This window comes from Lampris incognitus, chromosome 4, assembly GCF_029633865.1.
Source record: "Lampris incognitus isolate fLamInc1 chromosome 4, fLamInc1.hap2, whole genome shotgun sequence".
In the NCBI taxonomy this organism is placed as follows: Eukaryota; Metazoa; Chordata; class Actinopteri; order Lampriformes; family Lampridae; genus Lampris; species Lampris incognitus.
The window spans coordinates 30,687,545-30,714,204 of record NC_079214.1 but is presented as its reverse complement, the minus strand read 5'-3'; the positions used below and the strand labels follow the sequence as shown (position 1 = coordinate 30,714,204).

The window sequence follows — 26,660 nt, the reverse complement described above, 5'->3', positions numbered from 1 at the left end:
TTGCTTCCTAACTGGACAGGTTGATATCTCAAAAGTGTGATTGACTTGGAGCTAAATTGCATTGCTTATGTGTTCCCTTTATTTTTTTGAGCAGTATATTTAAACTTATCCACCTTCATCACCTCGACTCCTTGCATCCTCACCATTCTGCTGTCCTCTCATCCACACATATGTATGTATCCCGTCTTGCTCCAACTGGCAAACATCACATCTGTAGTGCTCTTTCCTGGCATGAAACCATACTTCTGCTCACTAATCATCACCTCTCCTCTTAACCTAGCTTCCACTACCCTTTCCGATAACTTCATGGTGTGTTTGTTCAATTTCATATTTATTTAGTTACTAAAGCTCTGCCCATTTCCCTTATTCTTGAAAATTGCCACCTCTCTTTTCGCCTTATGCCACATCTCTTTGTACTCCTGCCTACTTTTTTCATCTCTCTGGCTGTCCCACTTCTTTTTCACCAACCATTTCCTCAGTATACTTTCCTGTACTTCCTCATTCCACCACCAAGTCTCCTTGTCTTCCTTCCTCTGTCCAGATGACACACCAAGTACCTTCCTAGATGTCTCCCTAACCATTTCTGCAGTAGTTGCCCAGCCATCCGTCAACTTTCACTACCACCCAGTGTCTTTACTAGCTCCTCCCTGAACTCCACATAACTGTCTTCCTTCTTAAACTTCTACCATTTGATCCTTGGCTCTGCCTTCAATCTCTTCCTCTTCTTGATCTCCAAAGTCATCCTACAGACCGTCATTCGGTGCTGCCTAGCAATGTTCTCCCGTAACCATCTTGCAGTCTCCAATGTCTTTCAGATTGCACCTTCTGCATAAGATAGGCCACCTGTGTGCACCTTCCTTCACTCTTATACATCAGTTATTCTGTGTTCCTTCCTCTTCTTGTAATACATATTCACCACAGCCATTTCCATCCTTTTTGCAAAATCAACCACCATCTCTCCTTCCGCATTACTCTCCTTGACACCATAACTACTCATTACCTCCTCATCACCTGATGCCTTCATCAACATACCCGTTGAAGTCCTCTCCAATCACCACTCTCCTCCTACCACCATGGCTACTCAAAAGATATAGAAAGGCTTTTGGATATGCTTTTTTACCAGATGTCCATTTTCCGTTTGTTTGGGTTATAGGCCATTTTATGTCAGTGTAGGTTATACTTCAATTCATCTGAAGTCTTTGTTATTTATTCTACTAGTAAAGCCCACACATACACACACACACACGGTCATCAGAAGGGAGAGTGTATAACATTCAATACACTAAGACAGATAATTGTCAATAGAAACACTCCATGATAAATTCAGAATCAATCATGGAATCAATGCCTGAGAAAATGGACATGGACTGCTTTACACAGAGGACCATAACCAATCACACCCTCCCCCACCACCACTACAACTTATTGCTTGTTTCCTTATATTGTAGGTTTTTGTTGTATGAAAACTAAGGTTGGGTACTGAACTAGATACTAAATACTAGATAGGGTACTGACCGAATTACGTTGGTACTACCAAGTACAGATTTACATTAGATCAATCGGTGCCAAATTTTGGTACCTTGAGAGCGGGTTGTGTTGTGAATAAAAATAAATATTGATAAGATTCCTAATGAGCCTTGCGAAAAATACCTCCTAGTTTACCACTTGTTGCAAGTGTGCATCTGGGTGAGAGTATACGTTAGAGAAAAAGAGAGACTATGTTACCCCTCCCCTAAACCTACAGCTTGCTCAAGTCTAACCAAGTCAGGGCAATGGCAAGCCAACTATTGATCATTTGGTTTTGTTTTTTCTTTTTTTTTAATCTACTATTTTTTCACCTTTCTCCCAACCCCATGACAGTAACTAACTTCACTGCTACAACTCCTAGATCAGGATACTAGGGTGGACCAGAATGCTTCCATCGTTGCCATGGTAATCGAAGGCAAAATAAGTATTTGATTTTTTTTTTTGAGAGAGAGTAAACGGCAGTTTGCAGGGGAAAAACACAATGTACTGCGTGATGGAGCCGGCAGGACGACAAAAAAAAAAAACAAAAAAAAAAAACAGTACAGGACTATGGGTTGCTATGGTGATATTGTATTGTTTGCAGAAAAAAATAAATAATATTGTACAAAATTGTATTGTTTGTTTTATATAATTATATTCAATAGCACTCACACACACCGCATAATAAACATGGTTCTACTTTGTGTAGAAATAAAAAAACGGCTACCTGACTATTTAATTATGGACAGCAGTGCCATCTGCTGTTGTCGGCATAATTTTTTCATGTCGTCTTATTTTACCATTCTGCGCTCATCCACAATATTAATATAATTAATATAATAATAAGTAATATACAATGACAGCCGGTGTCCAAGTGAATGCAACACGCTAGCTCTCGTCTCTTCTACGCCCAGTGCAGCGTCATAGGATGACTTACAGCTAGTTTGGCAAGATGTCCAAAAAATCAAGCATCTGGAATAACTTCAAAATTTATGAAGATGACCCCCAAAAAAGCTGAGTGTCAGCAAACATATAAGCAGTTTAGTTATTCTACTCTAAAGGCCTTTACACGCCGGGGACGTGACCAATATGCGACATGAAATGTGAAATACTCACCTGCGACTATTTTGCATCAGAACTATTCATACCAGCAGTGATACAAATTTGTGACAGAAACCAAGCTTTCCATCGCAAATTCCCGAGACACGAGGGGCACTCAGGTATGGCGGGGCAGTGTGTGGGGATCTCTTTCTCTTTCTTTTGGGGTCATGGGGGGAACGCTCCTCTTGCCAGTCTGGCACCCACCAGGCGTACTTCCTCTGTTGTGGTGTGCCATCACCGGCTCTGGGTCGGCAAGGAAGGGTTGCCTTACTACCAACTCTATTACATCCAAAAGTAAACTACTTAAGCTACTCACTTTCCTGATAGCCAAGTTGTTCAGCAATGCTCCTCCACACATCCTTGACTTCTTTGTCTCTATAATTATTCTGTCCTTTGTCATACAGTACAGGGTGATGAGAAAAACAAACAATCAACAGGTCTGCCATTGTCATTAGGAATTGTGATATGATGTCCATTCTGTGATTTGTTGATCCCTTTGTTCAGGGTGCAAGAGCTCAGAAAAATCAGCCTCATTCCAAAAAAAAAAAAATATATATATATATATTTATATATCACTTTCTCGCGGCGTAATATTCACGTTCTGTGTGAAACTATTCATGACAAAAACAACAGTTTGAAAAAATATATTGATATGCAAATTAATCGCATGAAAAAAACGCCCCCGGTGTGTAAAGGCCTAAAGCTGTATGTGGTAACTTCTGTTTTTAAAAAGGACCACTTGACAACTTCATGCTCCAAGATCAACTTTCTAGGCCAGGCAAAGACAATAGTTTTACACAGAGGCTTACACCTACTATCTTGTAGGGGTGACAGCGCTTACCACATAAACACACACGGAGACAAAACAAAGTAGAGCGAACCTCACAACCCGGAAACTCCCAAAAACTGCATCTCCTATCAAATAGCTAGCCCTAGCGGGAGTATGGCTATATTACCATTATCCTAATTAGTATTAACTTATTTTAAAATGATTACATTACAACACTTCTCCCCCTTTAAATTTCCACATTCCCCAAATGTAAATGACCTTGGAAAACAATAACAGTGGTGTCTTTAGCCTGTGTACACCTAAAACTTATGCTAGTGTCTCCACAACAGTTTAACAATACAAACACCTGAAAAGCATGACAGATTCAACATTCAAGCTAACAAAAACTGTCCAGTCACACATTCAGTCTGTCTGGAGGTTTGCGAGTGCGCTGTGATTTGTGCAATACCCCCGGTGACCCAGCAGGCACCACTGGTGAGGGTGTTTAGGGTGGATCTGGTGTTTGGGGCATGAGAAGTGTCTGTGTGTCAGTGTGAGCTTGTCCATCCTCTTCAGGGACACCTCTTCGGACACCTCCGCCTGTGTCTCTCTCCTTGGCATAGTCACTGGTGGACCTGCTCCCACAGTAGTTTGTCTCACCATTGGCATTTCTGTGGAAACTGTCTCTGAGCCTGTATCATGACGCATGCGTACATGGTCCTGATGTCTTTGGAAAACACATCCATCAGTCAACTTAACACCATTGGAGACTGCACCACTCTCCCTAAGAATAACACCAGGTATCCATTGCTAGTTGTTATTACTGCTGAAGTTTCTCACATAGACATTGTCATTCGGTTTAATTGTCTCTCTCGTGCATGGTGATCATGTCCCTCATTCTGCTTCTCCAGCTTTCCCTCCACTTTTGCCTTCATGTTCAGACGCAGCAGGTCCAATCTTGACTTGGGCCTACATCCCATCAGCATCTCTGCTGGAGTGCATGCAGTTGTAGTCTGTGGTGTGAGGCGATAAAGTCCAAATGTAACCAAGACCAAGAGTGAGCTGGCCACTCCCATTGGTGGTGCCATGTGTGCATGATTTTACCTTATTCTCCAGATCATGATCCATTCTTGGCCACCAGACGTAGGGTCTTGCAAGGCTTTTCATCCAAGACACACCTGGATGAGTCTGATGTACTTTGTCCACAATTTGTGAATGGCCAGGGGGAGGTAAGATGACCCTTGAACCCCAAAAGATGTAGCCATCCTGCAGACTCAGTTGTATTTTTTTATTTATTTTTTACCCCCCCCCCTTTTTTTTCTCCCCAATTGTACCCAGCCAATTACCCCACTCCTCTGAGCCGTATCTGTAGGGATGCCCGACCAAGCCAGAGGTAACACGGAGATTTGAACCGCCAATCCCTGTGTTGGTAGGCAATGGAATAGACCACCATGCCACCTGGTTGCCACAATTCAGTTCTGTTTGCGTTTAGCATAAGGCCTCAGTTCCTCTCCTTCCACAGCACTGGGCCAACCTTGTAAAAGGAAAGTCTTGACTTGGGACAGAACTGGGTCCCTCTCTGGGTCTGGGTCACCTTCACAGGTGTCTCTGACAGCCTCTCCAGTGAAAACACAGTCTCTGGCGGAACATATGTAGTAGCAGGTGTCTCAGGTAAAGGTAGTTGACTCAGAGCATCGGCGTTTGCATTATCCTTACCCACTTTGTACACTAGTGTACTGGTAGGCTAAGAGTGTGAGAGCCCAACACTGTATCCTGACCGAGGCTAGCGGTGGCATACATCTCGTTTCACTGAACAGGCTCATCAGGGGTTTATGGTCTGTATAAATTGTGAATGCATGTCGATAGCGGTACTGATGAAAACATTTGACAGCAAAACTCATAGCCAGACTTTCTTTGTCTAACTGAATATTCCTTCTCAGCTGCTATCAGGGTATGTGAAGCAAAACCGATAGGCTTCTGTGAACGGTCCTCCATTACATAAGAGAACTGCCCTGACTCCGTAGGGTGAGGCATCACGTGAAAGGGTAATCTTTTCTAGGTCATAATGAACAACCAGCTTCACTGAGTGGAGGAGGTCTTTCATGTCCTTGAAAGCTTCCTCCTGCTCTTCACCCCACTGCCACTTAGTGTCATTATGAAGCAGCTTGTACAGCGGGACCAAAACCTTTCAACAATCAGGGAGGAACTTGCCATAATAATTCACTAGGCCCAAAAATGATCTGAGTTCATGGACACTCTTGGGGCTCGGGGCCTCTTTTATAGCTCTCACTTTGTCTTCCACTGGGCAAAGCCCTTCAGCTGTGATCTTGCGGCCCAGGTAGGTCACACTTGGTGCCAGGAACACATACTTTCCACATTAAAATCACAGCCCTGTGTCTGAGAGCCTCTTCAGCACCTGTTCTAAGTTTGCCAGATGCTCTTCCTCCATGGCCTCCATGATCAAAATATCAAGGTACACTACTACGTGCACAATCCCTTGCAACAGAGTGTCCTTTGGAAAATTGCGGGACTGGATGCCACCACAAACACCAGGCGACTTTATTTGAATAATCCCTTGTGAGTGTTGATTGTGACATACTTTGAATCCTCATCAAGCAACAGCTTTTGGTAAGCATGGCTCATGTCCAGCTTTGTGAATAACTTACCCCCTGACAGGGTCTCAAATAGGTCACCCACCCATGGCAATGGGTACTCCTCCAGCTTAGAGAACTGATTCACCGTAAGCTTGTAGTCCCCACATATCCTTGCCATTTTGTCTTCCTTCAAAACTGGAACAATGGGAGTGGCCCACCTTGAAAACTGGATGAGCTCAATGATGCCCTTCCTTTGGAAACGTTCCAGCTCCTCCCTAACTTTGCCTTTCATGGCATAGGGCACCAACCTGGGCTTGAAAAACTGTGGTGTTGCCTCAGGGTCAACATTGAGTTTCACTGTTATGCCTTTCAGCGTGCCCAGTTCGTCCCTGAAAACATCACTGTACTGCTGAAGAATGTCCTCTGTCGAGTGTGCATACTTAATTTCATGCCAGCTGAGTAGGATTTTGCAAAGCCAATTGCGCTCCAACAGACTGGGCCCACTGCCCTTAGCTATCACCAGCCTGGCTTTTGCCTTCCGACCCTCAGCTGAAATGTGCACATATAGCAGCCCTAAATGAGGCATGGGCTGCCCCGTGTATGTCCTGAGTTTGAGCTTTGATGGACTGATGGGAGGCAGGTTAGACCCCCATGTTCTGCTGTAGGTCTCCTCACTGATGACCAATGCAGTGGCCCCTTAATCGATCTCAAACTTAATGTCCTGCCACCTGACAGTGACTGTGGCTTAATAAGGTTCAGGTGGCTCCTCATCCATTTCCACTCCAAACATGTTGTAGGCACACGCTGCCTCTTCTTCTGCTTCTTCTAGGTGGCGTGTGGCTGCTTGAGTCTGCTGCACTTTTCCCTGCCCAGGTTTACCCTTACCCTTTGAACTCCTGCATGTTTTAGCTAAGTGTCCCTTTTTGCTACAAGCATGGAAGAGAGTGTCTTTGAATTTGCAATCATTTGCATAGTGTGTCTCTCCACACCGAAAGCATTCCAACCGCTTTGAATGTTTACCAGTCTATCTCCTGACCTGGTGCACTGTCACCGTGTGCGACCCCCCCATTTCCCTTCTGGATATCTTCGGCATTTTTGGCAGCTATCTCCATACCTTGGGAAATCTCAAGGGCTTTCTTGAAAGTCAACGGTGGGGCTTCCCCCAGCAGGCAGTGTTGTATGGTGTCACTATTGACGCCACAAACCAATCTGTCATAAAGCATGTCATCCAACACTGCTCCGAAGTCACAATGCTTTAACAGTTGCCTCAGCTCGGTTACAAAGTTGCTTACAGACTGACCAGGCTTCCTGAAAAGGCTGTGAAATTTAAACCGTTGGACTATCACAGAAGGTTTCAGATTGTGGTGATTCCCCATGAGCTTGACCAGTTCATTGTATAGAATTTCCCCCGGTTTCCGCAGTGTGGCTAAGTTTCTTATCATCTTGTAAGTCTTTTCCCCACACACACTCAGGAGAATAGCCTTAGCCTCCTCAGTAATTCCAACAGCAAGGAAAAAGTCCCAACTTTTCCTCATACTCTGCCCAATCCTTGTTACCATCCACAAATTCACCAATAGTCCCAAACGTAGCTATCTGATCGCGAGGCTCCTCTTGCAGTCACCGGCGCACTGTTCGTCTCGTGGCTCCTATGTAGCCGTCTAGCTAGCACACTGTAGCCTAGCTCAAGCGAACAACAATGACAGGGATGACATGTCCGAAAACAAAAGAAAAAAACAGTTCGCCTCGTCGCCAAAAATATGTGGTAATTTCTACTTCGATAAAAAGGACCACTCAACAACTTCATGCTCCAAGATCAACTTTATCTAGCTCGGGCAAAAACAATAGTTTTACACAGAGGCTTACGCTGACTATATTGTAGGGGTGACAGAGTTTACCATACACACACACGGAGAAAAAATGAAGTAGAGCGAACCCCACAACCCGGAAACTCCCCAAAACAGCATCCCCTAACAAACCACTATCCCTAGCGGGAGTATGGCTATATTACCGTTATCCTAAATAGTATTAACTTATTTTGTAAAGATCACATTAAAACACTGTACTTTATCTAATTCAAGTTCAACTTTATTGTCATATGTATTTAGAATACAATGTTAGTAATGTTAATAGGTTTCATTGGGAGTGACGAAGAAGATCAGGATTTAGGAACGAGTATATTAGAGGGACAGCTCAGGTTGCAAGAGAGTCAAGATTGAAATGGCTTGGACATGTGTGGAGGAGAGATGCTGGGTATATTGAGAGAAGGATGCTGAATATGGAGCTGCCAGGGAATAGGAAAAGAGGAAAGCCAAAGAGAAGGTTTATGGATGTGGTGAGGGAGGACATGCAGGTGGCTGGCGTAACAGAGGAAGATGCAGAGGACAGGAATAAATGGAAACGGATGATCCGCTGTGGCCACCCCTAACAGGAGCAGGTGAAAGTAGTAGTAGTAGTAGTTTTTAGAATACAATGAAATTCTTGTGCTCTGGCTCTCTCTGCCAAGGGACACAAGGACAAAGAACACAAGGACCCCCCCCCAAAAAAAACCCCAAAACAAAACAAAAACATACTATTTACACAGTGAATTCATACATTATATACACAATATACAGTGCATCCGGAAAGTATTCACACCCCTTCACTTTCCCCACATTTTGTTATGTTACAGCCCTATCCCAAAATGGATTAAATTCCTTTTTTTTCATCAATTTACATACAATACCCCATAATGACAAAGCGAAAAAGGTTTTGTAGAAATTTTTGCAAATTTATTAAAAATTAAAAACTGAAATATTGCATGTACATAAGTATTCACACCCTTTACTCAGTACTTGGTTGAGGCACCCTTGGCAGCAAGTACATCCTCAAGTCTTCTTGGGTATGAAGCTACAAGCTTGGCACACCTATATTTGGGGTTTTTCTCCAATTCTTCTCTGCAGATCCTCTCGAGTGCTGTAAGTTTAGATGTGGAGCGTCGCTGCACAGCTATTTTCAGGTCTTTCCAGAGATATTCAATGGGGATCAAGTCTGGGCTCTGGCTGGGCCACTCAAGGACATTCACAGACTTGTCCCGAAGCCACTCCTTCGTTGTCTTGGCTGTGTGCTTGGGGTTGTCGTGTTGAAAGGTAAACCTTCGCCCAGTCTGAGGTCCTGGGCGATCTGGGGCAGATTTTCATCAAGGATCTCTCTGTACTTTGCTCCACTCATCTTTCCCTCGATCCTGACTAGTCTCCCAGTTCCTGCCGCTGAAAAACATCCCCACAGCATGATGCTGCCACCACCATGTTTCACTGTAGGGATGGTATTAGCAAGGTGATGAGAGGTGCCTGGTTTCCTCCAGACGTGACGTTTGATGTTCAGGCCAAAGAGTTCAATCTTGGTTTCATCAGACCAGAGAATCTTGTTTCTCATGGTCTGAGAGTCCTTTAGGTGCTTTCTGGCAAACTCCAAGCGGGCTGTCATGTGCCTTTTACTGAGCAGAGGCTTCCGTCTGGCCACTCTACCATAAAGGCCTGATTGGTGGAGTGCTGCAGAGATGGTTGTCCTTCTGGAAGGTTCTCCCATCTCCACAGAGGAACGCTGTAGCTCTGTCAGAGTGACCATCGGGTTCTTGGTCACCTCCCTGACCAAGGCTCTTCTCCCCCGATTGCTCAGTTTGGCTGGGCGGCCAGCCCTAGGATGAGTCCTGGTGGATCTAAACTTCTTCCATTTACGAATGATGGAGACCACTGTGCTCATCGGGACCTTCAAAGCTGTAGAAATTTTTTTGTACCCTTCCCCAGATCTGTGCCTTGATACAATCCTGTCTCGGAGGTCCACAGACAATTCCTTTGACTTCATGGATTGGTTTCTGCTCTGACATGCACTGTCAACAGTGGGACCTTATATAGACAGGTGTGTGCCTTTCCAAATCATGGCCAATCAATTGAATTTACTACAGGTGGACTCCAATCAAGATGTAGAAACATCTCAAAGATGATCAGTAGAAACAGGATGAACCTGAGCTCAATTTTGAGTGTCATAGCAAAGGGTGTGAATACTTACCATGTACATGCAATATTTCAGAGGTGTGCGGTTGGAATGACAGATGGGTTCAAGGTGGAGGTGGGATTACATCAAGGATCGGCTCTGAGCCCTTTCTTGTTTGCAATGGTGATGGACAGGTTGACGGACAAGATCAGGCAGGAGTCTCCATGGACGATGATGTTTGCAGATGAAGGGAAAGTTTACAAGATGGTTGTGAGACCAGCTATGTTATATGGTTTGGAGACAGTGGCACTGACGAAAAGACAGGAAGCGGAGCTGGAGGTGGCAGAGTTGAAGATGCTAAGATTTTCACTGGGAGTAACGAAGAAGGACAGGATTAAGAACGATTATATTAGAGGGACCGCTCAGGTTGGACGGTTTGGAGACAAAGCAAGAGAGGCAAGATTGAGATGGCTTGGACATGTGTAGAGGAGAGATGCTGAGTATATTGGGAGAAGGATGCTGAATATGGAGCTGCCAGGGAAGAGGAGAAGAGGAAGGCCAAAGAGGAGGTTTATGGATGTGGTGAGGGAAGACATGCAGGTGGCTGGTGTGACAGAGGAAGACGCAGAAGACAGGAAGAAATGGAAACGGATGATCCGCTGTGGCGACCCCTAACGGGAGCAGCCGAAAGTAGTAGTAGTAGTAGATTTTTGATAAATTTGCAAAAATTTCTACAAAACCTTTTTCACTTTGTCTTTATGGGGTATTGTATGTAGATTGATGAGAAAAAAAGGAATTTAATCCATTTTGGAATAAGGCTTTAACATAACAAAATGTGGGGAAAGTGATGGGGTGTGAATACTTTCCGGATGCACTGTACATTACATGATAACAACAATATAAGGTGCATATGGGTGCATCAGCTGTTCAGCAACCCGACTGCCTGTGAAAAGAAACTATTACTGAGATGGGTGGTGTGTGACTCGATGCTCCAGTAATGTTTTTTAGATGGGAGGAGCGAGGACAGAACTTGAGCAGGTGGCTGGTGTCCTTAATGATGTTTTAGGCTTTCCTTCTGTCGTGAGTTGTGTAAATATTATGAAGTTGTGGCAGTTTTATACCAGTGATTTTTGCTGCCGTCTTTATAATCATTTGAAGCACTCTGCAGTCCTGAGCAGTCAGGTTGCCAAACCACACTGTGATACAGCTTGTCAAGACACAATGGTACTGCGATAAAAGTTCATAAGAGTGTTGGTACTCATACCAAAATTCTTGAGACACCTCAGAAAAATATGGTCTCTGTTGTGCCTTCTTTGGGGCACAGTTGGTGTTGAGAGACCATGTGAGGGTGTCTGTGATGTGTAAACTGAGAAATCTAAAACCGTCCACAATTTCAACAGATGACCCATTGATGGAAATAGGAATGCAATTTTCTCTGATCTTTCTAAAATCACAAATGATTTATTTTGTCTTATTGACATGTATAGAGGTTGTTATTATGGCATCATATTTGAATTTGATTATTGCTCAGTCGGTCGTCAACCCCCCAGTCCTATCGAGGCTTGAAATACCTTCAAATACTTGCTGCCAAATATTTTTAGCCCAAAAATTGGTAATCTGGACAGCCCTAGATATCAAGTGCTTCCTCCAAGACACACGATAGCGTTCTCATGCTATGCGGTGGTGACTGTGACATGCTGGAGGTAGTAGGGACAGGTTGGGAAGGGGAGGTAGGGAGGGGTTCTATTTTGTGTGTTGTGTTACAACAAAATGTTCTTAATAAATAATGTTGAAATTGAGAAGTTTGTACTTGTTTTTGTACAGCTTAAATTACATTTTTGTTATTACAGAGAGTGTAAAGCACCGACCAAGGTACCTTTGAGTTCAAACGTGAATGGAACTCAACCCTAATTAAAAACCTTTAATTTCTCCAAAAGTTCAATTTTTATAGACACAGTTTGTGATAAACAATTCCTATAACAATTGCCATAATATATTGCTGCTGTCAGCACTGATTTATGTACTTTCTTTTACTGAAACTGATTGTTGTTCTGCTACTTAAGCTGAAAAGGTAAGTTATGTTAGCATAAATCATTGGAAACAACACTGCACCTGTCTGTTTTTGCATGTGCCTTTGTGTATGCATTTGGTGAATTACAGGTATAAAGTTTTATTAGGATCTGGGCATGTGTGAACCACCCATGTGTGACAATTCACTCCTACACTGCAGCACCACTATCTGTGCTTCTCTCTCACCCACTTTCTCTCCTCCAAGTACCACTTATTTTTCATTCTCCCTCCCCATGGGACACATTCCATCCCTCCTGTGTCTTTTCCCTATTCTTCCTTTTGCCTATTTGGTCTCCCTTCCTCTCACCTCCTCCATCCTCCACCACTTCTTTGTTTCTCTCCTCCACTCTACCTACCTCACCATTTCTTCCTCACTCTCTCTCTCTCTAGCTTTCTCTTTCTTCTTTTTACCTTTTGCTCTCTTTCACTTCCAGGTAGGAGGTCAGTGTCAGTGTAAGGCTGCAGTTACAGGCCGACGGTGTACAGACTGTTTGCCAGGCTGGTATGGCCTCCATGCCAGACATTGGACAGGCTGCGTGCACTGTAATTGTAGTGACATTGGTGTCACCAGCACCCTGGGTGGAGGAGATCCCAGCTGTGATCCATACACAGGGCAGTGCCACTGCAAACCCCATATCACAGGTAGACATAATGTTACACACATTAGTCATGAATACATTTTAACTATCATGTTGGCCTGAAGTGCTCAAACATTTTGCAGTTGTCTGTGCAGTGGAAAGGGAAAGTTATATTTTGGTTTAATTGGTTACTCACCTTATTTTGAGTGTAAATGAGTTTTATATGTTCTATTCAAATCTATGATCCTTGTGGCCAAATGTGAAACCCTGCTTTAGATCAACAACAGATGAAATCAATTCAGCAACAATAATAGCAATCAACTTATACTTTGTGTAATTTACATCCAGAGTAAACACTTAGAATTCAAAGTACACAGAATGTGTTTTCAGATTTTAAAACTGCTACCAAAACTTGTAAGTTATTTTAGCATAACCTGTCTAAAAATAACCACTCTGAGGTTGTTCATCAATAATCCTATTTCAGGGGCGCCCTGGCAGCTCACCTGGTAGAGAGCTTACCACATAAAGCTGAATCCTTACTGCAGCGGCCTGGGTTCGAATCAGGCCTGGGCCCTTTGCTGCATGTCATCTCCTCTGCCTTTCCTGTCTCTCTCTCTCTACTATCACTAGCCAATAAAGGCAGAAAATGCCACAAAAAAAAAGAGATATTTTAATCAATACAGCAGCTCAGACCCTCATAATTACGATTCAAAAAAAGGACTGGTTGTTAAAATCCCTAGTGTTTGCACTGCAACAGATTCAATTAATAATTGTTATACGTTACATACACACAACCATAAGTGTGTATGTATGCACAAATCACACATTTCTCTCACATACACACTAGCTCACGTAAACATCTATATCGTCAACTGTTTCATTAGCCAAAATAAACGGGGTTTTCCTCTGGCATTGCTTCCAGTTGTTGTGCGTCTCGTGATAAATGGTTTCACTTTCTCCACGTGGGGTTTTGAAGAACTGGCTCGTATGAAATGCAAAACCAATGCTCCTCAGCCCACTCAACACATTATGGTTATTGCTAAGCCCTGCTATCAAGGGTCTGTGCTTGTGCATGCAAGTATGGATGTGTCTGGAAAGTTGTTCGTATATGCGTGCACTTAAGCGCTGGCCTTTGTGCACGTATGCATGTGATAGAGGAAAGGGCCCATGTGTGGTGTGAGTAAGTGCACGTACTTTTGTGTCTATGCCTTTTTTAGGATCGTGTGACTTCCTTTATATGTGGGTGTGTAAAATCATGTGTGTATGTATTTGTGTATGTTTATGTGTTATCAAAGGCTATGCTGCCGTTTAATTCTCTAATTCATTGCCAAGTTGATTAAAACAAACTGCCTGCATATTTTTCACACTTCTTCTTACAAGACCCACTTTTTTCTGTCCCTGTTTGTTCGGTTGCTCCCACAGGTATTTTTCTGAAATGAGATTTGATTATGGCAATTTATTACCGCCAAGCTGATACTTTGAGTAGAGCTGCAGTGGCGGGCACGCTTCATAAAGGTGGAATTGAAAGACGCACACAAGGACAGATATGCACACATAGACATACACACCCATGTTACAGTCTCTCTCTCATACACACACCACACACACAACAAGGTGCCAAAGAGCAGTGTGTTCATAATAGTGTTTGAAATGGTGATGCATGAGCCTGTTAACCAGCTGGCGACTGATAAAAGGGCTGGGACATGTCCACACACGCACGCATGCACACACACACACACACACACACACACACACACACACACACACACACACACACACACACACACACACACAGTTAAGGTTAGTCTAATTTATTCTTTTCTCTTGTTTTACTCTATTTAATTTTTGTCTATTTCATTCTATTCCAATCTATTCTGCTTGTTCTTTTCTTCAGAATATCTGACTTCAGAATGTCTGATTTGAAGAATATCAGTAAGAACACGAGTACAGTGTGTATCTTTTCCTTTTTTATTGCGTAGTGTCACATTGTTGTACCTTGTACATTTTTGATTAAACATGGCATAATTTAGGCCAGCCACCTAGTCAAGGGTTGTCTAATAATTTTGTTCCTATTTGGTTATTTCACTGTTTACTCTTTTTTTTTTTTGGGACTAAACTGAAGTTCTAATACAGAAAAGAAAAGACACTATTTCTGTCTTGCTTTTTCTTCCAATGACCGCTCTTTCCCCTTCTTTCTGAAATGCACACACACACTCGCGTGTTAACACACACACAACCACACACGCAGTGTCCCTTCACTTCTGTCAGATATGATCTGTGGGGAGAAATACATCGATATCTATAAATTTAGTAAAGTGGGCAGATCAATGGCAATGCCAAGTGTCTACCACGCATGAAGTATACCACACAGACATAGGCCTACACACTTGCAAATGTTTCCCCATTTATACACAAAAATTCACACAGAAACACAATCATAAATGTACAGACACACACACAGACACACACACACACAAAAACACACTTCTATTTTTGCCCACTTACTAACATACATGCACAAACACACGGAAATGGCTGTGGTGACTGCGTTGCCCCCAGGCGTCCATTTAGGGACAGATTGCCTGTCATGGAATACGTAATGGCATATTCAAATAAGCCCTGCCTGCTCATACTGCATATTATAACTAGCCTGATAACTGAGTGCTGATGTTGTAGCTCTAAAACCTATCTCTAATTTAGGTGTTTTTGTTATTATTATTATTAGTGGTAGTAGTAGTAGTAGTGGTGGTATTATATCAATTCTAGTAGAAATTATTTATTATTTAGTATACAGTACCTAGAGGCAGTAAATACTAGTGAAAGCATAATGACACGTGTAACCCTTTTTACTAGAAGTCATGAAATATAATAAAGGTACTAAGTGTGACATTTACTAGGCTGGAGAACCAGAAGTTACTAGGATCGACTACAGAGCCAGCATGGACCAAACAATATACCAGAATTAACGCTTGGAAACGATATCTTTTTTCCTTTGGAATAACAATGCTTCCCTTTTTTATGAAAAAATTGTTACGAGAGTAAGGAAAACATAAAAATGTTTTCAAACAATTATTACCTGGGTAGTTAAAAATATACCAAATTATATTTGATCAATAACTATCTAGATTCAAATTCAATTATGTTCCTATTTTCTTCAGTCACTTTAGTTATTGATATGAATTCAGTCCTTGTGTCCAACACCTCATCCAGAATTGGCTGATAGTTCTGTACGTGCCACTTTGGAAATGGCAGTTGTTCATCCTACCGCACTGTAGAATGAGTTGGTTGTGTGTGTGTGTGGAGACAAAGTCTTTGAGAACCAAGGCTTCAATCTTCTGCTTGCAATCAAGTTTCTAGTTCCACTCCATTGCGTTGTCGCTCGCCATCAAACATCCAACAATATCTAGGTTCAAACTCCAGGTAGGTCTAAAAACCTGACCTTTAGTAGGCAAGGTCAGAAATCACATTCAAGCTTCTAATCTGGAATAGTGGACCACAAAAAAAAGCTGGAATATATCTTGCCAAATTCTCTTATTGTACTCTACAGTGATCAGCCAAAACATTAAAACAAATGACAGGCACCTGTCAAGGGGTGGGCTATATTAGGCAGTACGTGAAAAGTCAGTTCTTGAAGTTGGTGTGCTAGAAGCAGGAAAAATGGGCAAGCGTAAGGATCTCAGCAACTTTGACAAGAGCCAAAATGTAATGGCTAGACAACTGGGTCAGAGCATCTCCAAAACGGCAGGTCTTGTGGGGTGTTCCCGGTATTAGGTGGTCAGTACCTACCAAAAGTGGTCCAAGGAAGGACAACCAGTGAACCGGCAACAGGGTCATGGGCGCCCAAGGTTCATTGATGCACTTGGGAGGGGGGGGAGCAAAGGCTAGCCCGTCTGGTCTGATCCCACAGAAGAGCTACTGTAGCTGAAATTGCTGAAAAAGTTAATGCTGGCTATGATAGACAGGCGTCAGAACACAGTGCATCGCATCTTACTGCGTATAGGGCTGGGTAGCCCCAGACCAGTCAGAGTGCCCATGCTCACCCCTGTCCACCACCGAAATGCATACAATGGGGCACATGAATGTCAGAACTGGACCATGAAGCAATTAGAAGAAGGTGGCCTGGTCTGATGAATCATGTTTTCTTTATGTCATGTGGACGGACAGGTGCATGTGTGTCATTTACCTAGGGAAGAGATGGCACCAGGACGCACTATGGGAAGAAGGCTAGCTAGTAGAGGCAGTGTGATGCTCTGGGCAATGTTCTATTGGGAAAACGTGGGTCCTGGCATTCATGTGGATGTTACTTGACATGTACCACCTACCTTAACATTATTGCAGTCCAGGTACACCTCTTCATGGCAACGGTATTCCCTGATGTCAGTGGCCTCTTTCAGCAGGATAAAACACCCTGCCATAGTGCAATATTTTTCAGAAATGGTTTGAGGATCATGACAAAGAGTCCAAAGTGTTGTATTGGCCTCCAAAGTTCCCCAGATCTCAATCAAATCGAGCATCTGTGGGATGTGCTGGACCGACAAGTCCGATCCACAGTGGCCCCACCTCGCAATTTAGAGGATTATAGGATCTGCTGCTAATGTATTGGTGCCAGATACCACAGCACACCTTCAGAGGTCTTTTGGAGTCTATGCCTCAACAGGTCAGAGCTGTTTTGGCAGTATGAGCGGGATCTACACAATATTTAGCAGGTGGTTTTAATGTTTTGGCAGATCTGTGTATTTCAGCTAAATAAACTATTAGAACTAATGAAACCTTAGTTATGGCTAATCCATGACATCACATTGCTCGGCCACCTAGGGAAAGTCTACTCTAGGGTGCTGGAAAGGAGGCACCGACTGATTGTTTAACCTTGGATCCAGGAGGAACAATGCGGATTCCATCCTGGCCATGGAACAACAGACCAACTCTTTGCCCTTGCGTAAGTGCTGAGGGAGGCATGGGAGTTTGACCAGTCGGTCTATATGTGTTTTGTGGACTTGGAGAAGGCTTACGATCATGTACCCTGGGGCACTCTGTCGGGGGTACTTCAGGAGAATGGGGTACCGGGGCAGTCGGTACAAGCTATCTGGTCCTTGTATAACCAAAGTGAGAGCTGTGTCCGCATTCTCAGCACAAAGTCAAACACATTTTCGGTGGGTGTCATACTCTGCCAAGATTGTCCCTTGTCTCCGATTCTGTTTGTGATATTCATGGATAGGGTCTGAAGTTGCAGCCAAGGTGAGGAGTGTATCCATTTTGGGAACCTCAGAATTGCATCTCTGCTTTTCGCAGGTGATGTGGTTCTGTTGGCTTCATCAGAATGCGACCTCCAGCACACACTGGGGTGGTTTGCAGCTGAGTGTGAAATGGCCGGGATGAGAGTCAGCACCTCCAAATCTGAGGCCATGGTTCTCTACCGGAAAATGGTGGATTGCTCCCTCCGGGTTGGGGGTGAGTTGTTGTCTCAAGTGAAGGAGTTCAAGTATCTTGGGGTCTTGTTCATGAGTGAAGGTAGGATGGAGTGGGAGATTTACAGGCAGATTGGTGCAGCATCAGCAGTAATACGGATGTTGTGCTGGACTGTTGTGGTGAAGAGGGAGCTGAGCTGGAAACCAAAGCTCTCAATATACCAGTCAATCTTTGTTCCAACCCTCACCTGTGGTCATGAGCTTTGGATAGTGACTGAAAGGGTGAGATCGTAGATACAAGTGGCTGAAATGAGTTTCCTCTGTAGGGTGTCTGGGCTCAGCCTTAGAGAAAGGGTGAGGAGCTCAGACATCCAGATGGAGCTCGGAGTAGAGCTGCTGCTCCTTCGTGCTGAAAGTAGCCAGTTGAGGTGGTTCGGGCATCTGATTAGAATGCCTCGTGGGTGCCTTTGGAGGTTTTCCGGGCACGTCCAACTGGGAGGAGGCCCCGGGTTAGACCCAGAACTTGCTGGAGGGACTACATGTCCAAACTGCCTTGGGAACGCCTTGGGATCCCCTAGGAGGAGCTGGAGGGCGTTGCTAGGGAGAGGGACGTCTGCAGTGCCCTACTTAGTTTGCTGCCCCCATGACCCGACCCCAGAGAAGCGGCTGATGATGAGATGGGATGAAACCTTAGTAATTGTTAAGTCCAATTCCTAATAAGAACATAGTAGTCTCAAGTTTCAGAAAACTGTCCATTATTCATCCATTATCCAAACCGCTTATCCTGCTGTTAGGGTCGTGGGGATGCTGGAACCTATCCCAGCAGTCATTGGGCGGCAGGCAGGGAGATGCCCGGGACAGGCCGCCACGCCATCACAGGGCTTTTTCAGCCTAATTACCAAAACCAACAACCAGTTTCATATTCAAATATGGTTGTGACCATTTATCATGTGTACTATTCACAGAGGATTAAGGATTGTTGCAATCACAGCATTGTAAAATGGCGACAGATGTATAATGACTGAAACCAATGACCAGTTTCATGATCAAATATGGACGTGCCCATTAACTAGAGTTTCGATGGCCATGTGTACTATTCACAGAGGGTTAGGGAATAGTTGCAACCACAGCATTGTAAGATGGCGACAGATGTACTATTAGCCACCCCCACCCCCGGTTCAGGGATGGTCGTTCCCTCTTAACATAGATGGCCTCTATGACTCCCCTTTCAAACCAGCATTCCTCCCTATTAAGGATGTGCACATCCTCAACCTTGAAAGAGTTGCCACTGGCCTGTAGATGGGTGTAGACTGTGGAGTCCTGGCCTGACATGTTAGCTCTACTGTGTTGTGCCATTCTTTTGGCCAGCGTCTGTTTAGTTTCCCCGATATAAAAGTCCTTGCAATCCTCCTGGCACTTAACAGTGTACACTATATTGCTCTGTTTGTGTCAGGGGACCCGATCCTTGGGGTGGACTAACTTCTGGCACAGTGTGATTTCGGGTTTGAAAGCAACTGAGATGCGGTGTTTTGAAAATGTGCATCTCAGCTTTTCTGACACTCCTGCCACCTACGGAATCACCACTGGTTTACGCTTAGGCAGCTGTTGTCTTTCTCCTCTCTTCGATTGGCTGGTGCACTATTTGGGCATCTTCCTAGCTTTGACAAATGCCTAGTTAGGATAACCACACTTAACCGGGGCCTGTTTAATGTGTGATTTCTCCCCTTCCTCGGCCGCTGTGTCGGTGGGGACGTTGTCAGCTCAGTGGTACAGTGTCCTGATGACTCCTAGTTTGTTCTCCAGTGGATGATGAGAGTCAAACCTTAAGTATGATCAGTCTGTGTAGGTTTGCGGTCAACATCAACAATCAAGTGTTCCCCCATCACCAATTGCAATTTCACAGTCTAAGAAGGCTAACCTGTCATTTTTCACATTCTCCCTTGTGAACTTGATGTGGTTGTCCATAGAGTTAATGTGGTTGGTGAAACATGGTACATCCTGAGATTTAATTTTAACCCAGGTGTTGTCCACAAATCTGAACGAATGACTAGATGGTGTCCCTGGATAGGACTGTGAATAGTACACATGGCCATCTAGTTAATGGGCACACCCATATTTGATCACGAAACTCACCAGGTCATTGGTTTCAGTCTACATTTATCATACATTTGTCACCATCTTACAATGCTGTGACTGCAACAATCCCTAATCCTCTGTGAATAGTACACATAATCAATGGCCACACCCATATTTGCATATGAAACTGGTCGTTGGTTTTGGTTGTTGGGCACTGTATTGTACTGTATTGTTTATAAGGGTGGGGATACCTGCAGTCAGTTTAGACTGAAGATGTCACTTAGTTGATTGATGCAACATATCTGTCAATAAACATTGTATCCAGATGAACTTATTCAATCTACTTTGAAATTGAATAATATTTACAAAATAGTAAAAGAATAAAAAGTGTATTTTTGTTCATGGGTTGAGATTTTTGAATATTTGGTCTCTTGAGCTTTGAAAGTCTTTAAAAATTGGATTGGTTAAGGCTTCAGAGTTTTGGTTTAAGATGGTTTATATGTTTAAGAATTAACTATTGAAGTATCATCAGTCTCATCATTCCAAAGATGAAACTCACTTTTATCATCTCCCAAACATTTAGAGATTCTTACTAATGTTATGCCCTATTATGAATGATGAAAAGCAAGATAAAATACTCTCAAAAACTGAATTTTTGGAGATCCAAGTTTTTTTTCCTCCCTGCGATGAGTGGTATGGGCTCCCCACTTTTTGCTTTTGCAAAAAATGGTAATTCACAGTTATTTTTTGTCTGTCGATCCGTCTCTCTGCCCTTCCATCTCTCCTTTTTCCTCTCTTCCCATTGCTTTCTTGTAATTGTTTAATTTATTTATTTTTTCTCTCAGTGAAATTAAGTGTTTGGCCTTAGGTGAGTGATCCATCATATGTAGAGGGCCTGGCCCTAATGATGGCAGATTTATACACCCAGCCACACACACACACACACACACACACACACACACACACACACACACAAACAGAGCACAGTATAAAGGAGTTGAGAAAGGCCACATACAGTGGTGGGAAGCACACAGGCTTACAGCATACCAGGTAGGGACATAGCAGACACAATAAGTAGCATCAGAGACACTATTGACTTTATGAAGGGAGACAAATTATTAGTTTAGATTTGAATAAAGCATTTGATAAGATAGATCACAGATATTTATACAAGGTCTTAGAGAAATTTGGTTTTGGGCATAGGCTGGTAGGATGGATCAGAAGAATGTACGATAGGACAGTTAGTTGTATTAAAATCAATGGGATAGTCACAGACACATTTAAGATAGAGAGGTCAGTCAGGCAAGGGTGTCCCCTATCGGCTCTCCTGTCCTCGTAGGCAGAACCGATAGCGGCAATACAGGAGGGCAGGTGAGTTTATTTTATCAGTATGCAGATGACACGACAGTTACTGTAAAGGACAAGGAAAGTGTAGTTGAGGTATTAGATAGTTTAGAGCTGTATGGTAGGGCATCAGGGGCTAAAGTAAACATAGATAAGTCAGAAGTTATGTATATAGGATCAAGTAGAGAAGATTTAGGAATAGGATTAAAAGAGAAGAAGGATTATTTCAGGGTGTTAGGTGTGAATTTAGGGATTGGGGATAAGGAGGGGAGAGATACAGTATGAAGAAATACTGAATAAGATTAGGAAAACATTGAAGTTTTAGAAATTTAGAGGGTTGAAGCTGAAAGGGAAGGTGTTGGTTGTGAATGGATTAGTTATGAGTACGATTGTGTATGTAATGAATGTGTTGGATGTTACTGAGAGTACTGAAGGAGGTGGAAAGAATGGTGAGTGATTTTCTGTAGGATGGGAAGGGAGTTAGGATAGCAAAGGAGGTGATGGAAAATGACTATGAAGATGGATTTATCCTCAATAAATTCTGAGTCTCATCACCAGCCAGTCAGACTAGCTTGGTCTAGTCAGAAAGGCACGAACTGAGGAAGCCTCTTGGATGAGAGGCGAAACGTCTTCACGGATATATACCAAGTCCAGTTGCACTTGATTCAACTCCTTTGGATAACCATGACCTGGATGAATGAGAACATTCACAGACAAGTGTGGGAACAACCAGTGTTTTTAAATCCAAAAATCAAATTTTAGGGGAACACAATCTGCAACAGGGTGATTTGAAGAGTGGGGTTTAGAAAGATAAGGGATTTAGTGTATGAGTATGTACCAGGGTTTATGAAGGCACATGTACTGGTAGATGAAGTGAGGGGAAGGGGTGATGAAATGTGGTTGGGAACGGCAGAGAGGATATTTCGGAAGATCAAGGGGGGGGCAGATGCCGAGAGAATGAGTCAGTATGATTGAGAGAGAGGCTGTGTTGGATGAGGAAGGAGAGATAGAAATGTATGTGGGAGAAGGAGAGAAGAGAGTGAGTCTGATGAGTGTGAAAACGAACGTGATGTATAGATGTTTAAGAGGGGAAGAAGTGAGAAGACCGGCTGCGGACAAAGTGTGGGAGAGGGTTATGAATGAGATGGATGTAGGGAGGATATGGAGAAATCTGAGAGTGAAGTGAGACAGTGTTGAATGTGAGAATTTTTATTTTTTTATTAAGCCACAATAGGGTGTGTTCAATAATATAATAATTAGTAAGTCTGATGTGAATGTGAAGAAAGAATGTGATGTGTGTGTTATACATGAGTTTGTTGAATGTTGTGAGCTGGATGGATACATGTTGAAAATGAAGGAGTGAATAAATAGATGTTGGAGAGGTGGGTTTATTGACAGAGTGGAATGGAGAGAATTGTGATTGTTTTGGGTGGCTGGCAAAGTAAACGGATGTAATGTTAATTTGTTAAATTATGTTTTAAGTCATGCAAGGTTTGCTGTCAAGGTAAGGAGGAATATAGCCCATTATTAAAAGAGGAAAGCTGAGGTGTGGCATATTTTTAGGAGTATAATGGAAAGAGATGTTGATATGTTGTATGGTTATGCTAGAGAAGAAGAGTTTGTTGGTGGATTTTTAGAGGGGAGCACTTCTGTTGTGATTGGGGAAGGAGGGAGAGTAATGTTGGATTTTGGTTAAACAGTATACTGTGTGGTATATGTGTATTTTTTGTTTGATTTCTTTGATTTGGTGGAGGGTCTGTAGGCTGGAAGCTATGCCGAGGCCTACGGGTTACCTCACTATTTTCTGTTTTGTCTACCTGTGTTGTAAGTTTTTTATTCTTGTCCTCTTTGATTCTATAGAGTTTGATGGGTTTGTGAAATGTTTTCTTTCCTTATTGGTTTGGAATATGTGTATTGTATTTTGAATGTTTTTTTCTATAGAATAAAAGAGAAATAAAGTGATTATTGTATTAATTCTGTTTTTCTAAAACTCCCTTCTCTTCTTTCACATTTTCCCCTGTGCAAACCTTACTACTTTACCTTTCCTCTCCTCTCCCCTCCTCTCTTTGTCATCATACTCATACTCATACTCATGCGCTTTGCTTCTCCTTTTCTTTCATTTCATTGCTTTCATCCACCTCTCCCCCTCATCCTCCTCCTTCTTCTTCTTCTTTCTCTTTGCACCAGGTCTTTCCTGTGACCGCTGTGAATTTGGCTACTGGAATCTGTCTCACCCTCAGGGCTGTATCCCATGTGACTGTGATCCACTGGGTTCACTCAGCCCATTCTGTGAGCCTAAGGGGGGGCACTGTGAGTGTAAGCCAGGGGTTGGGGGGCAGCACTGTGATTCGTGTGGCAGGGGGTTTTATGGATTGAGACAGGAGGGATCCTGTACCCCCTGCAACTGCTCAAATGAAGGAACTGCTCCTGGGACAGAGTGCAATCCTCACACAGGACAGTGTGTGTGTAAAGTAAGTATAGGGAGTGTGAGATTGTGTGTGTGTGTGTGTGTTTGCATGTGGTAGTTGAGGGTGGATTTAAGTGTCCTCACCTGTCCAAATCTCTATCACACATCTATCTTTATTCATTATCACTTAATTAGTGTATGCAAACACAGTCTTAATTGTACAGCACTGTTGTTTGAAAATGCAGCCTTTTTAAGATGCAAAGTTTTTTTTTAAATATTAAAAGGTCGTTAACTTTCCTCCTCATTTTCTTAAAGTTCCCCTCCCCCCTTTTTTCCATCTGTTGCATCCCCTTTCCCCCCCTAACCTCTTCAGGCACATGTGGGGGGTCGTCGGTGTGACTCATGTCGTCGTGGCTACCACAGCCTAGATCGTCGGAACTCTCTGGGCTGTCTGCCATGTGTGTGTGATGTCATTGGTACAGTGCCAGGGGGGATGTGCGATGCATTGACAGGACAATGCCCATGCCGAGAGGGGGTGGAGGGGTCACAGTGTACCCGCTGTGCTCATAACTACTATAACAGGAGTTCAGATATACAGGGTAAGGCACAAAGACAATAGGGTCATTGCGACTTGAAGTATACATTCTAAAAATTTCGAAACCTCTTTTCAGCTTGATCATTAGGAGAGTGAAGCCTTATGATTTTGAACCAAGGTAATTAATCATGGTAATGTCTGATGATACCAAACTCTTGCATCATACATTAATGGGAACTAGCATGGCTAGGGTTTAAAGCTGCCAGGCTTAATTTTTCAATCACGCTTTGGGGCTGTTTGGGGCTCTCATATACAGACAGGTGTATTTCCTATTAGCATACAAAAATATTCAAAAAATATCAAAACAAAATATTTTGTGTGGTGTAAGTTATGAATTTTGCATTGTTTAAACCGGTCATTCAGCGTAAAAAAAACAAAAACAAAAAGTGTACAGGTAGGATGTGCATTTGACCTGATTTCCCTGTTTTGCACTCACATGAGTACTTGAGTACTCAGTACCCTAATTGATGCATTTATTACTTATACACTGGCCACAGGTAAGTCTTACCATTTTATTGAAAGCTAATGGCTAAGGTTTCTTATTTCATAAATCCACAATGTAATCATATGCAAGAAAAATTAGTTTATTAACTATTTCCTGGGTGATTTGCTCTACTCTAGCAGGCTCACAGCAGTGCTGGACAGTGCTGGTAAATGACAAGATGAGAGCTGTTGAATGATGAGATGATGAGATGAGAGATGTTTTTTCGTCATCTTGTGCTTTGTCTTTATCCTTGGCTCGCATATGATTAATTATAAAACTTTATGATAAAGGTTGATATTGCATTACTTGCACTGAACAGTCAATGATACTATTAAGATTAATTTAACATTTATCAAACAATTGTATTTGCAAACAGTTTTATTTGTTTTATAAACATGTATTTTGTTAGTATTTATTTTAATTTCATGTAATCAATTTCTCACACACACACACACACGCACGCACACACGCACGCATGCACGCACGCACGCACGCACGCACACACACACACACACACACACATATATATATATATATATAAAAATCTCCCTCTTACCCTTTTTCATGTAGTGTTTGTCTTCCTCAAGCTCAGGTCCTCTACCAGAGAGAGGCCTGTGAATTTGGGGGTTCTGCACAGTATCCTAGCTGTTCCTAGGACTGCACTCTTCTGGACAGAGACCTCAGATGTTCCTGAAATCTGCTGGAGCCACTCTCCCAGTTTGGGGGTTACAGCCCCTAGTGCTCCTATTACCACTGGGACTACTGTGGATTTCACCTTCCACATCCGATCTAGTTCTTCCCTTAGCCCTTGGTATTTCTCTAGCTTCTCATGCACTTTCTTCCTGATGTTGCCATCGCTCAGGATTGCTACATCGATCACTACTGCTGTCTTCTGTTCCTTGTCGACCACCACAATGCCTGAGTGGTTAGCCAGCATCTGCTTGTTAGTCTGCGACTTGAAGTCCCACAGGATCTTAGTTCTGCCATTCTCAACTACCTTTAATAGTGTCTCCCATTTGGACTTGGGGACTTCCAGTCTGTGTTCAGTACGGAGATTCTTGTACACTATCCCAGTCAGTTGGTTATGCATTTCAGTGTATGTTTTCCCAGCTAGCATTTTACACCTTGCAACTAAGTACTGGACTGTCTCAGGGGCATCTTTGCACAGCCTGCATCTTGGGTCTTGTTTGGTGTGGTAGACCTCTGCCTCAATTGATCTGGTCCTGAGTGCCTTTTCTTGTGCTGCTATGATCAGAGTCTCTGTGCTGTCCTTCCATCTAGCCTTTTCTAGCCACTGGTAGGATTTCTCGATATCAGCTACATCTTCTATCTGTCGATGGTACATCCCATGGAGGGGCTTGATCTTCCATGATACCTCCTCTTCTTCTTCCTCTGCACTCGCTGTCTTCTGCTGCCTGAGGTACTCACTCAGCAGTTCATCCTGGGGGGGGGGGCTCTTTCTAATGTACTCATGGGTGTTCCTTGTTTCATCCTGGAAAGTGGCCCTGACACTCACTAACCCTTGGCCCTCATCTTCTCATTTATCATACAGTCTCAGGCTGCTGGACTTTGGGTGGAACCCTCCGCACTTTGTGAGGAGTTTCCGTGTTCTGATATCTCTGGCCTTTATCTCCTCCTTTGGCCAGCTTATTATTCCATCTGGGTATCTGATGACTGGTAGGGCATACATGTTGATGGCTTGGGTCTTATTCTTCCCATTGAGCTGGCTCCTCAGGGCCTGCCTCACTCTTTGGAGGTATTT

The 26,660-nt window shown here is 43.2% G+C and overlaps 1 protein-coding gene across 1 annotated transcript in view; it reads left to right on the top strand.

The window, feature by feature from the left end:
- ush2a (Usher syndrome 2A (autosomal recessive, mild)) overlaps nt 1–26,660 on the top strand; it is a 577,949-nt gene that overhangs the window by 179,914 nt on the left and 371,375 nt on the right. Inside the window, 3 exon segments of the mRNA XM_056279331.1 lie at nt 12,444–12,651; nt 23,600–23,883; nt 24,193–24,418. Of these exon segments, the coding sequence (XP_056135306.1) occupies nt 12,444–12,651; nt 23,600–23,883; nt 24,193–24,418 (718 nt within the window).